This window comes from Callionymus lyra, chromosome 1 (genome assembly GCF_982586985.1).
Source record: "Callionymus lyra chromosome 1, fCalLyr1.hap1.1, whole genome shotgun sequence".
Lineage (NCBI taxonomy): Eukaryota > Metazoa > Chordata > Actinopteri > Syngnathiformes > Callionymidae > Callionymus > Callionymus lyra.
Genome location: NC_141818.1, coordinates 36,531,465 through 36,548,942, shown reverse-complemented (window position 1 = coordinate 36,548,942; position 17,478 = coordinate 36,531,465). Strand labels below are relative to the sequence as shown.

At 38.6% G+C, this 17,478-nt stretch overlaps 2 protein-coding genes across 2 annotated transcripts; both read right to left on the bottom strand.

The window, feature by feature from the left end:
- Positions 1-368: 368 nt before the first annotated feature.
- c1h19orf53 (chromosome 1 C19orf53 homolog) lies at positions 369-1,943 on the bottom strand. The gene is made up of 3 exons (XM_087783518.1): positions 1,805-1,943; positions 1,391-1,446; positions 369-611 (listed from the first exon to the last, which is right to left on the bottom strand). Exons 1-3 carry the CDS (start codon positions 1,893-1,895, stop codon positions 480-482), a joined length of 279 nt encoding a protein of 92 aa, XP_087639644.1. The 5' UTR covers positions 1,896-1,943; the 3' UTR covers positions 369-479.
- Positions 1,944-2,170: 227 nt separating this feature from the next.
- On the bottom strand, positions 2,171-16,080 carry mri1 (methylthioribose-1-phosphate isomerase 1). Its single transcript, XM_087805595.1, has 6 exons — positions 15,711-16,080; positions 13,264-13,487; positions 9,838-10,007; positions 9,599-9,775; positions 9,302-9,526; positions 2,171-5,578 (listed from the first exon to the last, which is right to left on the bottom strand). The coding sequence occupies exons 1-6, from the start codon at positions 15,840-15,842 to the stop codon at positions 5,445-5,447; spliced, it is 1,062 nt and encodes a 353-aa protein (XP_087661721.1). The 5' UTR covers positions 15,843-16,080; the 3' UTR covers positions 2,171-5,444.
- Between the last annotated feature and the right edge of the window lie 1,398 nt (positions 16,081-17,478).

Sequence of the window (17,478 nt, the reverse complement as noted above, 5' to 3'; positions counted from 1 at the left end):
AGTTATGAAATATTGTAAATAACTGGGATATATAACTAAGACCTTAATGGTTCTAAGTGTTTTATTTTTCAAATGCACTGTTTAAAAAGAACACAATTACACACGTCTATAATTTTTTTTTTATTATCATAATGTATTCAAGTGAATATATGTAGCTTATTTTTTTACAATACAATGACTTTTACCTTCTAAACAAATATTAGAAATATTTAAAATAGTTGTAATCTTTTGTAAACCTTTTTTTTCTCCACACAAAAACAAGGGTCTAAAGTGCCATCAGATTGAAAAACCTGCAGTTAGTCGGCATTATGACGGCTACAGTAGACTTCATACTTTTACCAAAGAGTATTAATCAAATACAGACCGCATTAATAAAATAGAAACTTTATTTATAAGAACAAATAGTTGTCTTAAATGTTTCTAGTCGAATAGAAAAGAAAATGTCATCCATGTCAATAGGAGGTTTAGTAGAAGAGTCTTTATTTGGAGGATGGTCCTGGTTTGCCTTTTTTTTCTGCTCCCTTCAGCACACTCAGAGGCTTGTGAAGGGATAAACTGGCTCTCTGCGTCACCTCGTGTTCAATTCTGTTCCTGATGGCAACTTCCAGACCCTTCAGTGGACAGAGAAATATTTTTTAAAACACAAAAAACATTACATAGATTCAGATGAATTCAAAAAGCATCAACATATTTTTATATGAAGCCAGACTAAACCATGCATATAGTTTCTGTCCGTAAATGGCTCCATTAATCCAGGAAAAAACGTTTAAAGGATTAGTTCGCTTAAAATTCAAACTTCACTCATTTTCTACTCAACCTCAAGTCGATTTAGGGTTGGGATTATTTTTTTTTAGTAATCTGTTCTTTTTTTAGAGATAGACAAACATTTTTGTTCATTTAAATGTAGCGACTGGATCTGCTCTTGTCTGTAACGTCCCTCTGGTATTGAAACCTCGACTTGAGGAATTGTTCCAGAAAAATAAATTAACAAGTGTTTATTTTGAGATTGTTTGTGGCAGAAGTCTAAGGAATAACAAGCGATACAGACTCAAAGTACTCCTGGTAAATATCCCAAGAGCTTCCAGTGTAGACAGTAGAAAATTTCAAGTGATAGATTCGTTATTGATTATCATTTTGGAAGAATTTGCAGACGAAGAAAACTTAGCATCATTCGCTTTATTCAAAGGGATTTACATTGTTGTCAATAGGGTGAGTAGAAAATTAGTGAAATTTACGCTTTAAAAAATAAAAAAAAGTTAAACATGTTAAGGATGATTAATGACATTTGTGTGGCGGATCATCTAAGGTGTACTTACATTATTAATCCTTCTAAAGCATTGACATGTGATGGAGGGTGAAGTAAAATGTAATTTGAGTCTTTTGTTTTTACCTGTTTGATCTTTTGTTGTTCAACCACATGAGCCTTCTTCGGAGCAATGGCCCTCGCTTTTCAAATACAAGACAGACATTAATACGTTAAATTTGGTAGATTTAGGAAATACAGTAAACACGTCTAAAACAAAAATCAGTATTTTAGCACCAAACTCGAGAATGACAACACTAACAAAAATAACATTTATCACTCTTGAATAACTTAAATCATTGAAATATAAATCAATACAAATACAGGTTGTGAAGATAAAAAGCTACGCCGGGAAGTCTTGATCAAATGTAGTTTATATTGAGCCAGAGATAAAAATGTCAACAACGTGTCCTGTTGTTTCCACGTTGCGTCACGTGTCGCCAGTGATAAACTCCCTTTAAAAGATGACAATAGACTGTTTTCAACGTGTGACCCTCATACCTCCTTTCTTTGGGCCCTTCTGGCTCCTGTGAGGGTCCTTCTTGGGGCCACCTGGTCGCGGAGCTTTAAACTTCTTCGTGCCTTGAGCCATGTTAGCTAACCAAGAAGCCTCAGACTTCTTCTTCTACGTGGATAAATGATGGCAACGGAGGACGAGGTCCTTTTCCGCCACCAACTGGTCACGCTGTGGAAACGCATGTAAAAAAAAGCGCACAATAATGGGTATTTATACATATATCTATGCGATTTACTAAATTAAATTAAATCATTTCGAATTTATTAGATAATGCATTAAATACCGCTTTAGTGGAGGATTATTTAACGCAAGCTTGACGTCAGATTTCACGTGTATTCAAGAGAATCGTCTTAATATGTCAATGTCAATTTATTGTTTTTCTTGAACCAGGGTGAAGAAACTTGTAGTTCATGACTACTCCATTTGTATTTATATACATAGATATATATTGTTTAGGAAACAAAAAAACACATCAATGTTACAAATAGAACCCAACCAACATGTGTCTTTTTGTTAAATATGTAATTCAAAGGCTACACAGTCCTTTCATGGATGGAAATCCCTGCTTATAACCGAGTAAACATGTGGCTGGATCTTAACAAAGATATTTTCTTACATAGCAATGAGAAAAATGGTGGAAATCACAGAAATAAAATTGTTTGCATTCTTAATTTGGAAAAATATTGTAAGGAGACCAGTATCACAAATACCTCAAGGTTGTCCTGAGTCCAAATAACACAACAATTCAGCTCCAATCATTTACATAAGACATAATACAACTGGCAAAATAAATAAACGTACCACTACAAACTTTAATGTGCAAGATACAAAGAAGAAAAAAAAAGAAAAAGTTGGATCTCACAGAAACTTTCCATCGGTTAAACTGCCATCTGCATGTGAACGGTTCATGCATTATGGTGTCAAGAGTCCATGAACGCAGCAGACATCGAGGTAGTGTGTATGGTCGAGGAGGTCTCCTCTTTGTGGTGCTCAACCGGTCAAAAAACAAAACCACAACAGGGATTCTCAAAAAAGAAAGCTTGACAAAGACCTGGTACAAAAATGGACATTGCTACTCGTCTTCATCATGGGACCCCCCAAGTGTACGCAGAGGGAAAAAGTGGTGTCGGGAACGTGATCACTGTGAAAAACATGCACACAGGATAATGAAAGTGATTTTTTTTTTAAATGTACAAATATCAGGAATACTGATGTCCTAGAGCTACTTCCAAGAGGTTAAAAACAGTGGCGAGTGTGAAATATTCTATTAAGTAAATATTTACAATATTTTGTGTTGTTTTGATGCAATGAAAGCTACTGGTTTAACAAGGAACATGGACGGCTGATGGAGGCCTACTTTAGAAAAGGTGATTGACGGCGTGAGATGACAGGTGAGAGAGCGATGACCACATCTAAGTTACTGCGCAGGTAAGGCTGTAAAGCTGTGAGACATTCAGTAGAGTGAGAGGTCGTGTCAGTCCGGCAGGTTTATCTTGTCAACTTAGAAGGTTTAATTTAAATTATACTGCAATGTTTTGATTTTTCCAGTTAGTTTTGCGGATTTAAATCAGGAATTCAACCATTATGAGCGCTTGAGTATATTTTAGTTTTGTTAGGAACAGTTTTCTGTCACCATTTTCTTTAGCCATCTCTCCGTCTGACTGGAGAAAATTTGCCAATTGAATTTAGAAGGGAACCACAAAAGAAACAACAACCCAAAGAGGTCATTATATTATGGTCGTGCGCACACTGGATTTTTTTTTCTGTCGCCTGTAATATTGAAGTATATCAGTGCCATCAGAATATTTAACGGTTTAATTTTAAAATTTCAAAAGTTTAAACCTTTTTTTTTCATTTATTTAAATGTATTTTATAAATAATTTAATTTAATAATGTCTGTATTAAAAGGTTGATTTGTTGTGAATTAAATCCAATAACTGGTCAAAAGATTTAATACTTTTTTTTATTTTTATAAACTGAAATCTGAAAAAAAAATCATGGATATTTTAAATCCAATTACTCAAACATACATTATTTGAATTTAAGTTATTTGAATTTTAATTTCCAAGTTTAATATAAAAACGTTGGTATAAAAGATTACCAAAAGAATAGAGAGATTCCGCCAATCATGCGACACACAGACCATCAGACACAGAGACATCAGGGCGTTGCATGACTGGCTGAAAATTGGATTGAATTAATTTAAAAAATAATTCAGATAATATTCTGATGACACTGGTATATTTCCATATTATCATCTAAAATGAAGAACCTTCTGAACTCAAGGTAAAGGCAAGAATTAGTCTGGATTATTCCTAGACGGGATAATCTGAGGTGAATGTTACATTCAGACAAAGCATGTGATTAAAAATCCAGTTCACCCCAGAATAAAGAGGGACAGGTTGGGATTTCAGAAATATATTTAGATTTTTTTAAAGACTACAACATCACTACGGAGGGATTTGTTTCAGAAATGTGGGTACAAAACATAAAAAAAGGTGAAAAATCCCAATTTGGTTCTGGTTAGAAACTTTTTTTTAATTATTATTCCAGAGAGAAAACTGATCTCTGCTGAGCATATGAAGATCAAGGAAGTGCGAAGAGATGATGAGAATTCAAGAACAAGCTACACAGGAGAGTCTGAGGAGCTTATGGTCAACGTTTATTTTGGGGTGAACCTGTCGATTGAACAGCTGAAATCAAGCTAAGTCGACAAAAAAAAAGAAAAAGGTTACAATCCATATCGAGTGTGAAGGTGAGTGGATGTCACTGTGGATGGACACGATCACGGTATGAAAAGAATGATTCCAATAAACAAAAAAACAACTGGAAATGGTACGACTTTAAAAAGAGAAGTGAGGTATAACTACAGCCACGTTTGTCTCCAGGCTTCAGATGACCAACGATGGCCCAGCAACAAATTAACCTGCTTCAAAAATTTGGCCACAAGGGGGATCGAAAATGTGCAAACAAAGCACATTTTCCCACGAAATAGACTTTGGATTAACCTCCTACAAAAGAGTATCTACACTTGGAAAAATGGGGAAAAAAAACAGAAAGTAAATGTTAATATAACATTTCGGCGTCATCTTGTAAATTTAACAACCACTTATTTGGTTAAAATACTAGCAGGGGTTCATTTCTACATATGTACACTCTACCCGCAGGGATCATGTATATTTACAAGTGGATAGCAGCAGTTTAGAAACCAGAATCATCGCACCTTTTCATACTTTTGCTCATTTACATGCCCTGAAAAAATAAAAATCGCCTTGAGCTTAAATTTGTTGAGAATCGAGTGTAGCTGAGCACGGCTCGTTGTCATGAAGCCTTTAAGAAAGAGAAAGGGGCGTCAAAAGAGAATGACAGACGTGAGGTGTGTGGGGGGGGTGAGATGAGGACACATTTACAAAAGTAGGTCAATAAGAAAACTGACATATTGTTCTGCACCTTTAACTGTTTGTGTTTGTGTGTGTGTGTGTTTGTGTGTGTGTGTCACTGTCAAGTCAGTGACTGTGCAACTTAACGAAACGGAGACGATGATTGAGTGATCAGTGTCTTTTGAATGCGTGGCCTTAAAAGGTGCCATGGTCGACAAGGACCAGCGGGGGGCGCTGCGGGGCTCTAGAGGGCCGTGAGGCGGCCAGTGAGCGCCGCCTGGAGCTCTGAGGGGAGGAAGACCCCGAGCTCTGTGATGATGCCTCCAGTGATGAGCTGGTGAGGGGTCACATCGAACGCCGGGTTCCACACTTCTACACCTGCAGACAAAAAGAAGGATTATTGGCACCCCTGGTATAGAAGTATTATTTGACAGAATGACATGATATTTAACCATCACAATCTTAACTTTACATACACATTTTCAAATTCCTTATACAACTTTGATATTTTTATTTTCTTCTTCTTCTACCTCAAACTAAACGGAAGGATTCTCAGTCAAGTTTTTCTTTCCAAATACGCGTAATCTCGTTATCTTTTGACTTTTTGTTTCGATCTTCTTTTCGGCATGACGGCCCCACCTGGTAATAATGTGGCCCCTTGTGAGATGTTGATAAACACACGAGAAACTAAGTAAGACCATAAAAAGTTATCGCTATGACAACAAAAAGCGTCTAAAAAAAGAAGTTAATCTCTTATTGTTATGAAGAAGGGGATCAGAAATGAATATTTAGTATAGATCGATAAGACCAATAAATGAAAAACTAAAAATTAACAGTAGAGAAGAAAAGGGAAAACACAAATAAAAGGCTAGATTCATGTGAAATCAAATTGCATTAGTATTAAAATGCACAGTTTTTTATCATTAATGATTATAGTTACAGCAGAAACTGCCATAACACACTCAATTTAGAGTGAATATTTCTGAACCAAGTCCCAAACAACTACATCCTTTAAAGAAACTTTGCAGGATCCCCATCATGACAGCTGCCTCCCGTGGTGCTCCGCAAGGTTCTGTTTTGGGCCCCATTTAATATTCCATACTTGCTACCACCCAGTCAGACGTTAATGCAGCGTCTTCACCGCTTTATGAACAAACAAAACCAGTATATGTGCCACGCTGAGACTCTTGAGATGTGGAATTATTGTTTTCTTCTATGTTTATTCTGCCTGCTGTGGCTCCGCTCCTGCAGGAACCCCACAATAATGTCTGATGTCTACAATTTGACCCTTTCTTTAAGGAGTTTATGTGTTGGCTTTCCTCCGGGAACTCTAGTTTCCAAATGTTGTTTGGACTCAAACTTGCAAGAGGATTAATATTGAAACACTTAATCCTCTCAGTGCTGTTACGTATCACTATGTTTTTGTTAAAATACCATTACGATATTTGTCTTTTTCAATAAAAGAAAAATATGTTTTTTTTCCTTTTAAATATTTTTTGTTTCATGATAGTTCTGTTATGGTTTATCTCAATAAAGTGTGTATGAAAAACATCTTTTTATGTACAATTAACATGCAAATATTCAGAGTTTCTTCATTTTTGTGTTGCAATTAAACTTCCAGCCCTTAGATGGCAGCAGTCATTACATCCTCCGTAGCTAAAGAAACAATAAAGTCCTGCAATCCTAGAGATGACTGAGGTCAAGAGGATACAGTCGACTCCAGCAGCTTTTAAAGCTGGTGTTTGGACATAGTTTGGTATTAAAATCAAAATCAGTTACAGTAAAGAGGTTTTCTTTATCGTTATAATGTTAAGTTTATTGTGTGATCTGGACCCCTGGCTTTGTATGATACCAATTATTGGGTGAAGCAGTATTATAAATAATCTTTGCATGGAAAGTCATTTACATGTTTTCATCAGCGCTAAACCATAAAAGGTTTCAGGTTTGCTTGTAGGATAGAAATACGCGGCGCAGATTAAACAAAAATGCTTGATTAAAATGAATGGAACCTTTTAAAAATCTTGCACAGACGACTCACTCCGCCATTAAGAGACTCGGGAGAGTGGCGGTTTTTAAAGAGCAATTAAACGTCTGAGTGTCCCCCGAGGATCCACGCTCTTATTGAATTAGTGCACTTTAATTACTGTGATGTCACCGGTCCAAGTCGCCACTGAAATTAAATGACTCCACGACACACTCACACACACACACACACCCTTTTAAACGTTCCACACTTGGCGAGTCTCAGCGAAAATTCCGGCGTGAAATTGAGCATCGAATATAAATAGCTCCTCCCCTTAATTTGATCAGAGACTCTTATCTTCTCACTCTCCCAGTTTAATAATCCAATACAGCCGTGGAAGCACAATTCAATAAAGTGTAAAAATAACATCGGAAACACTGCGTCGCTTGTCCCAAGATTCCCTCACTCGGCCCTTTGTTCGAGCAGCAGTGATGCTCACATCTCAGCTACTATATGACATTAGCACTGGTTAGCTTAGCTCTGCTACTTGGCTTTTCTAAAGCCTTCCGTGAACTGAGAGAGAAAAATAAATAAATAATAGAATGTATAGGTCTTTTTTGGGGATTTTCCAACAATAATGATTAAATCCCTTCTGTTTGAAACCTTAATGAACTGAGGTTTTTTCTCTTTGTGGTGTCTAGATTTTTCATTAGTTTTAGTCTCGCTCATTTGAATCATTAATCCATGACTGTTTTCATCTCATTTTAGTCAAGAAAATGTTTTTTGGTCCGTTTGGTGGGAACCTTTCTAAAGTACCCATTATTGCATTGCTTTTATTTTATATTTTCCTAATAAAACATCAAATATTGTACTCTTATTCTTATTATTAACTACACTTTCCGTACACCATCAATCATTATGTGAAAGAAAAAAAAAAGTACCATTTTAAAATCCAGTAAATGAATTACCGAGCGCCCTTTGATTATCTCACGTGTGCTTTTGCCGCTGTGGTGAATCTGCTCCATGTTACGTGTTCCTACTATAGAGGTTTTTTTAAATACACCTTTGAGGAGTTACATTCATTAACAAGAAGATTTTCTAGCCACAACTGCAAGGAAGGGCTTGTAGAGGATGATGGGAAAATGTCCAGCATTAAAAGTTTGATAAAAGTTTGTTATGTTTTTAAAATGCCTCGAGTGTATGCTGGACTTCATCCTGGCCCAGTTCTGCACACTAAAGAACTGTGCTGGAGTCCCAGAGGCTGTGGTCTGCGTAACCCCCCCCCCAACTTCTAGAACTCCATCCAAGAGAACTGCAGCAGAGTTTGAGGCGGAAACTTGACAGAGAAAGAATAAATGAATAAGCAAAAAATCTAGACAGAAATAACCCTCCGACAGGCTCGTGCTTTGGCCCGAGTTAAAGAATCGCACAGTGAACGACAGATGGTGACGAGTGGAGTCGAGCGTCTTGGCTCCGTCGTTTGGACTGCGCTCAACTGAGCCTCATTTAAAATCTACAATTAAACCCAGTGTTTAAGTAACACACATGGTTTTACAAGTTATTATTTAAACATTGCAAGATCCTCTAGATTCTACCTATGAGAAAATGCTTTGAACAAAACATTTCTGCAAAATACAATTTGTGTTGCGTAACAATAACACTATTAAGTTACATATTTTTAAACTTATAATGCTAGTTTCCTTTTTAAACATGCTACCACTTGCTTTTGGACATTTTACTACCCCTGCCTCAAAATGCTGATTTTATTCCCCTGCCGATGGCCCACTTGGCTGCCCCCCCCCTCCACACTCCAGATTATTTGGATAATAAAAATAAAAAAAATCCCAATCTCACAACAACAACAGCTCCAAACTAGAGACGGATTCATGTTTTGAAAGATGATCCGAGACACCTCATTGGTCCAAACATTTACTCAGCCAATCAGATGGCCAGGAAAACACAAAGTATGGCGGAAAAATTGCCAGGAACCCACGAGCAACAGCAAACCAAAATGCGACTAAGCTAAGGATTTTAATGGGCCAACGACCTCCGGGTGGCGCTCTCACAGTCGCTCACCTCAGTTACAATATTGCAAACTACAAAAAAAACAAACATTCATTCGCTTTTTTTCCTCCTACCTGGTGCAGCAACAGGGACTCCGTTTATACTGGTGAGCTCCTCCGGGGGGCGCACTTCTATGATGATATCCCGTCCGCTCTCCAGGCTCAGGTCACACGACGTGCTCGGCGCGGCCACGTAGAAAGGAATCCCATGATGCTTAGCAGCGATGGCGAGTTGGTACGTGCCCACCTTGTTGGCCGTGTCCCCGTTGGCGACCACTCGATCCGCCCCGACCACCACGGCTGAGAAAGGGAAAGGACGGAAGTGTGAGGAGGATCGTGCTTGTAAGGACGAGGTGCGTTCGTTTTTCACACCTGTGATGCCCATTTCCCTCATGGTGAGCGCCGCCATGCTGTCCGTGATGAGCGTGGCGGGGATTTTCTCGGCGACGACCTCGTACGCCGTCAACCTGGAGCCCTGGTTGTAGGGCCGGGTCTCCGTGCAGTAGACCCGCTTGAGTCGACCCAGAGTGTGTAGGCTTCGCACCACTCCTGCACACACACTCTTCGTCAGGGTCATGAAAACAAACTCACCCACTCGCGTTCGCACTCACCCAGCGCCGTGCCGTACCCGGCCGTGGCGAGCGAGCCGGTGTTGCAGTGTGTGAGGATGGTCACGGAGTCTCTCGGGACCCCGGACAAGATGTGCTGGGCGCCGTAGTTGCCGATCTTCTTGTTGTCGTTGACGTCGCGCTCCAGCATGTCTTCGATCCAGGAGATGACACTGCACAGTCAATCGAAAATTTAAAATCGAAAATAAGGAATTTTATAAAAAGGTCTACAAGAATCTGAAGATGAAACCTTTTATAATTTTACTTTAAGTATTATTTCACATCATTTAATATATTTTTCTTTCTTTTGTTTGACTGACAGCTCTTACAACAATCATAGTATATGATAAACCCCTCTGGAAACTTATAGAACGCCAACAATTCAGGTTGTTTCTCTCATATATATATATATATATATATATATATATATATATATATATATATATATAAACATGTTGTCTCAGGAAGCAGGTTGTTTTTTTTCCCCGCTCAATAACTAAAAACTACAACATAATATACATTTACTTAATAAATAAATTACTATCACTCACTCAAGTTTGTTTAAATGATCAGGACCAATACAAGAATTAAGAAACATTTAAATCGTGTGTGAGATTAATCTCAAAATAATAATCACAATTATTTTGAAACCACTGTTTATTTGGGACTCACATTTACATTTATTTGACATTAGTTTTACTTTAATTTACTTGTATAGCTTCTATGTCCTGCAGCCGGTACAATCTACAAAAGCTCTAAAAGGTAAAAACACAACAAAAATTGGATATATAAATATAAATATGAGGTGACTAAATCCACAAGTTTTGATCCTGATGAAGTAGTTCTGTCACCATTTATTATAAGACCTATGACAAGGCTGTGAGTCATCTCACTGCATTTCCTGTTCACTTATTTTGCATTTATTTTTGTTATCACAGATTGCTGTGACTCTCAAATCGCATACTTCTTAGTGCACTAGCAGTTAGTATGCATAAGGATAGTGTAGTACTAACTAGTACGCACATTCTCAACAGATAGTATGTCTCAAATCAAACACTGCTGCTACGCGCTAACCGGAAATGACACTACAGCTTCTTCTTCTGCTGCTATTTAATGATGATTTCAACCAGCTGTAGGAACACTATCGCCACCTACTGGCAGCACGTTTTGTTTGGATCAAGAAATATGAGAAACGAAATATTGGCAATATTTTCACCGGTATCATCACCGAAGACGTGTCATCCTCTTAATGCTGGCTGAAAATGCACCTGTAAGTATATATATATATATATATATATATATATGACGTAACAACGTCACTGAGATGGCAGCCATTTAGGGTAGAAAGTGTCCATTGATCAAATTTTTATGGGCGTTTTAGTCGCCAATTTAGTGTGCATGGAACACCTCATTTCGAATACTAAGAATTAAGACGCAATTATGCACTAAAAATACTAGGTTTAAGTTTGCAAATATGCAATTTGAGACACATCTCTACAGCGTTAATCTGCACTTGACGCGCAGAGAGCCATGTTCACCAGTGTGTGCCAACCGCTCGCACATATTTAATAGCATGTGGCCGACACACCTCAAGGTGTTTCTTCCTTTTCACACCATTAATGACGTGTCGGGCGGAGAGTCGTCTCCATTTTTAACTTCTGATCCGCGAGGAGACGTCAGTAGCTCTTTCAAGTGCAGCACAGTGGAAACACTCGCCATGAGTGACGAGTACTTGACCGACTGTTGTGTCAATAATCCACGCCTGTCAACGAAGCCTTTCCGTTCACAGCTGTGAATCCGCTTGTGTCAAGTTGTCATTCTTTAATACACCATTGAATTACTTTCATCACACTCTCCCGAGATGCATGATGGACGGCTGCACACAACAACGCAAATGACGTGGTTTAACAGTGTGAGCGACAACGGTTGGTGGTGATGGAGTGTGTGTCAGTTTCTAGTCCATGACACAGTCGATGATGCCACAGACACTTTTACTAGGGCTGGACGAATAAGCTCCAAAACAAAAACTAAATCTTTATTTGGACTGGGATAAGTAATTCTGGCAAAAAAAAAAAATAATAAAAAAATCAATGCCTCACCTCAGAACGTTTTATTTTGTAAATGATATTAGACTAACTATTTATAAGATTAATTATTGCTTTCATATTAAAATCATTCATTTATTTTAGTTTTGTAATGAATTAGTTAATATTCTATATTTAAACATAGAATCTTAATATAGATATAAGGCTCAATCAATTAATAGTCTGTGTAAATTTGTAAATATATAGAATATTAGCAGGTATTGGCATACATATACAATAATAATTATAATATATATAATGCTAATAGCCAACGTTGGCTAGTTAGTAATCAGCAAAACCACTTGGTAGTTGGTAGTATACAGTATATCTTGAAGTCAAACGCTGCACTGACAAGGCTTATTTTTTAATAATTTAATCTAATATATTCAATAAAGAATGCGATTAGAAGCAAAGATATAATGCTAATTGCTAACATTCGCTAGTAACCGATTAAGCTCAACCTTTTCACATTTGAAATTGACTAACTTGTTTTTGTCATAAGCTTTATTTAAAAAGACTATTTTCAATCCACTAACATACTGCTTTGGTTAAAAAGAATAGAATATTTGCAAATAATAGCATAGACATAATGCTAATGCCAACGCTCACCTGTTAGCGATTAGCATTTCCACAGCTAGCTACTAGCTCAACCTCTTCCAATTACCTTGTTTTGTCAAAAGTTGCATTTTAAATATCATTTTTTATCAGTAAATCTTCAATGTTTAAATATAGAATATTATTAAGTATTAGCATATACTGTATATTTGGTAATTGTCAACTTTGGCTAGTTAGCGATTGGCATTTCCACAGCTAGCTACTAGCTCAACATCTTCCAATTACCTTGTTCTTGTCAAAAATTGGATTCTAAATATCATTTTTTATCAGTAAATCTTCAATGTTTAAATATAGAATATTATTAAGTATTAGCATATATATTTGGTAATTGTCAACTTTGGCTAATTAGCAATTAGCATTGCAAGCTAGTAGCTCAACCTCTTCCAATTACTTTGTTCTTGTCAAAAGTTGCATTTTAAATATAAATATATCAGTAGATCTTCAATGTTTAAATATAGAATATTATTAAGTATTAGAATATATATTTGCTAATAGTCCACTTTGGCTAGTTAGCAATTAGCATTGCAAGCCAGTAGCTCAACCTCGTAACATTTTAAGTCGACTCACTTCAAAAGCTGGGTTGAATAAACAAATTTTCAGAATAACGTTGACCCTCTACGAGGGTCCCCTGTTGACCCTGTTCTCGTCCATTGAGATCCATCAAAGAAATGAAGGTTTTGCAGCCGAGACTGTCACGTGAGTCGCTCAAAAATAATTCCCGACATCGTACCTTTCCTTGAGCTGCTCCGAGTTCTTCTCCATGCTCTCATTCTCGGCGAACTCCATCAGCTCTCGTGCCGCCCGGCCCATGTTGACGGCGGTGGGCCGGGCCGAGGTCAGGCGGCACAGGGACTCCCTGATGAAGGTCACGGGGTCATCGCCGCCCGCACCGGCGCGCAGCTCCACCGCCAGGCTGAGGCAGCCCACGATGGCGATGGCCGGTGCGCCCCTCACCTGGGGGCGTCGAGGGGGTCAGTTAGTCGCACGGAAGAAAAAAAAAAAACACCCCAAAAAATCTTCATCATATCTTGGATGAAGATTTCATGTGGCCCTCAAGTTTAACATCAAATAGAAACTAACATTTGGCCCAGAAGTTTAACATCAAATAGAAACTAACAATTTTATTTTGTATTTAATCATTTTACTCATTACTAGTTAATAATTAATTAATAAGACTTTTTTGAAGGACTTTTTGCCTCCGCTTTTGTTCGTTACTTAAAATAGATTGAAGTAAATTTAAAAAGAGATTTTGAGAAAAGGTACTTTTGTATCACTTAAAAAAAAGAAAGTTATATATAGATAAATACACATTGTAACCTAACAGAGTAAAAGGAAATTACTGACATAATCTGTTGTAGATTTAGTTAGTAAGAAAAATACAATATTGTAAATATGTGGAAAATAAGCAAATATAAGTTAAATAATTATTCAGAATATGTTGCTTTTTATACTTTTCGCTGCTTTATTTTTGCTTGATGGCCCCAGTGTATTAAATGTGGCCCCTGAGGAAATCGGCCACTGAGTTAGTAAGTAAGTAATTTATATTTATAGAGCGCTTTTGTAGACCAGGGTCACAAAGCCCTTTAACAATCCAAAAAAATACCCAAAAAATATATACTAAAAAGATCCAAATAACATGAGAAAAACACCACAAAATCTTCATCATATCTTGGATGAAGATTTCATTTGGCCCAGAAGTTTAACATCAAATAGAAACTAACAATTTTATTTTGTATTTAATCATTTTATTCATTACTAGCTTATAAATAATTAAATAAGACTTTTTTTTAAGGACTATTTGCCTCTGCTTTTGTCATTTTTGTGAGTATTACTTAAAATAGATTGAAGTGAATATAAAAGGAGATTTGGAGAAAAAAGTACTTTTGTATCAGTTACAAAAAAGAAAGTTATATATAGATAAATACACATTGTAACCTAGCAGAGTAAAAGGAAATTACTGACATCATCTGTTGTAGATTTACGTAGTAAGACAAATACAATATTGTAAATATGTGGAAAATAAGCAAATATAAATTAAATAATAATTCAGAATATTATACTTTTCGCTGCTTTATTATTGCTTGATGGCCCCAGTGTATTAAATGTGGCCCCTGAGGAAATCAGCCACTGAGTTAAGTAAGTTAGTAATTTATATTTATAGAGCGCTTTAACAATCCAAAAAAATACCCCAAAAATATATACTAAAAAGATCAAAATAACACGAGAAAAACACAGAAAAAAAAACTAAATCTTGATCCTAAGTAAGGAATCTTGTCTTTGTGTCCCATGATGGCCAAGAGTCCAGGGGTCACTAAAAGATGTGAAAGTTGTGCCCGGGTGAGGTGCCCAGGTGAGAGAGGACCGGGGTCGGATGACCGGGGTGGAGATGACCGTGGTGGAGATGACCGGGGTGAGAGGAACGGGGTGAGAGAGGACCGGGGTGAGAGAGGACCGGGGTGAGAGAGGACCGGGGTGAGAGATGACCGGGGTGGAGATGACCGGGGTGGAGATGACCGGGGTGGAGATGACCGGGGTGAGAGAGGACCGGGGTGAGAGAGGACTGGGGTGAGAGAGGACCGGGGTGAGAGATGACCGGGGTAGAGATGACCGGGGTAGAGATGACCGGGGTGAGAGATGACCGGGGTGGAGATGACCGGGGTGAGAGAGGACCGGGGTGAGAGATGACCGGGGTAGAGATGACCGGGGTAGAGATGACCGGGGTGAGATGACCGGGGTAGAGATGACCGGGGTGAGAGAGGACCGGGGTGAGAGAGGACCGGGGTAGAGATGACCGGGGTGAGAGATGACCGGGGTAGAGATGACCGGGTGAGATGACCCTCCTCTCACTCACGATGACATCATCACATTCCGTCAGTGACAAAAACGGGGAACTTGAGCAGCTCTTGGACCAGGATCCGTGTCTGAAGATGTATTTTTTGATGGGGGGTCGAAACTCAACATCAAATCCCGAACAAAAAAAAACCGGGCGAGGGTCATTAATAATTCATCACATCTCTCAAAGAAAGGGCGCAGAGTTCTTTTTAACGGGGGGGGTGGGTGTCGCTGCTGCAGGTGCATCAAAACAAAAAAAAGGGGGTCGACGGAGGCAACAATGGAAGCCGGGGAGACCCGCACATGAAGCGGGGCCTGATGGGGGGACGAGAGGCGGGTTCTTACCTTCATGGACTTGATGGCCTCGTACGCGTCCTGCACCAGGCGGATCTCCTCGTACACCGTCTGGTGGGGGAGCAGCAGCTGGTTGAGGATCTGCAGAGACCCGGCCCGGTAACGGATCGCCTCCAGCGTCATGACGGACTAGGATCTACACACGAACCCTCTCTCACTCACGGTCCTCCCGTCAGACACCGCGGCCTTTTGCTGTGGGGCTCCCACGCGCGGACGACACACGTATGGGGGGGAATAGAAAGCGCGTGCAGACGAAAAGATGGGCGAGCGAAGGGGGGGAGGTCTGGCGAGGCGAGGCGGGTTGAGAGGAAGAGGAGGAGGAGGAGGAGGACCAGAGCCGCGAACCTTCACGCGCTGACAGGCGGGCGGACACGGAACCACGTGCTCGGCAGCAGGAAGTCTTCGCGGCGTAGGCTCCGCCCACCTGCTGGCTGCCCAAGTGGATCATGTCTGTGCACCATCCCCCCTTCCCAGGGTCTCTCCCCCCATCGCTCACCCACATACATCCCCCCACACTCGCATCAGTCTAGACCTCAGTGCGACTGAAATCCCCCCGAAATTTGTTCTTTCACTGTAACGCAGATCATTATTATTCTTCATTTCCTGTGTTTGTTCTCCACCAAAATAAAACCCCTTCGTTTGATATCAGTAGTTATTAGGTTTGTTTTTCAACATGAGATGCATCTCTATTCTCATGATTCAAATATTCGACGTGTTGCAAAGTGAAACATTTCGTCTCTGAACTACAGCACTATTACTATATAAGTATGTTTTCAAATCTCCTACATTTTTAACTACAGTTGGAAATAAACCTTATCTTTTAACTGTTTTTACAATGTATTAGAAAACCGTTGTCGACCATCAATAAGAGCAAAAAATACAATTGTATTTATATGCTGGTTAAGACCTTGGCTCTCTCGAAGGGTCGAGTTTTCTCCTGCCTGCGATACCGCCTGTCTTTGTAACAGGTGTATGTGTTACAGGCTGGTGAAGCCATTTAAAAGGATCCAGGTTTGGATTATTTGAAACACAAAGAAGATAAACTAGACATGAGGAAAAAGGGAAAAAAAAGATGGAAGGATGGGTAGAGGAGAAGAAAAGTAAGGAACAATGGGGATAAAAAGAGGAATAGAAAAACGACAAAGAAAGGAATGTAGAAATGGAAAAAAGAAGGGGAAATTAAGGAAAAGAAACAATGATGAAGGAATGGGGAAAAGAAGAAAATAAAGGGAAAGAAAAGAGAAAAAGGATGGAATAATGGGTTGATTTAAGAAAAACCAATAAAGAAACAATGATGAAGGGATGGGGGAAGAAGAAAATGAAGGAAAGATAGGAGGAAAGTGAAAAAAGACAGAGAAAGGAATGGAGAAATGTAAAAAAGAAGAGGAATTTAAGGCATAAAAAAGAGATGGGGGGAATAAGAGAATGAAGAATAATAAGGATAATAGGAGTGAAATGAAAAAGCCCAAAAAAAAGAAAAGAAAAAGGACAGAGAAAGGGGTGGAGTAAAGAGAAAAGAAGGGGAAATGAAGGGAAGAAACAATGATGAAGGGATGGTATAAAGAAGAAAATTAAGGAAAAGAAAATAGGAAAAGGAAAAAGCTAAAGAAATATAAAGGATAGAAAAAAGATGGGGGCAACGGAGGAAAGTAAAAAGAAGAGGAAAAAGTAAAAGGAAGAGATGAGGAAAATAAGTAAAGTAAATAAACGAAGATGGAAAAAGAAGAAAACAAAGTAAATGACTAATATTAAAAATGAA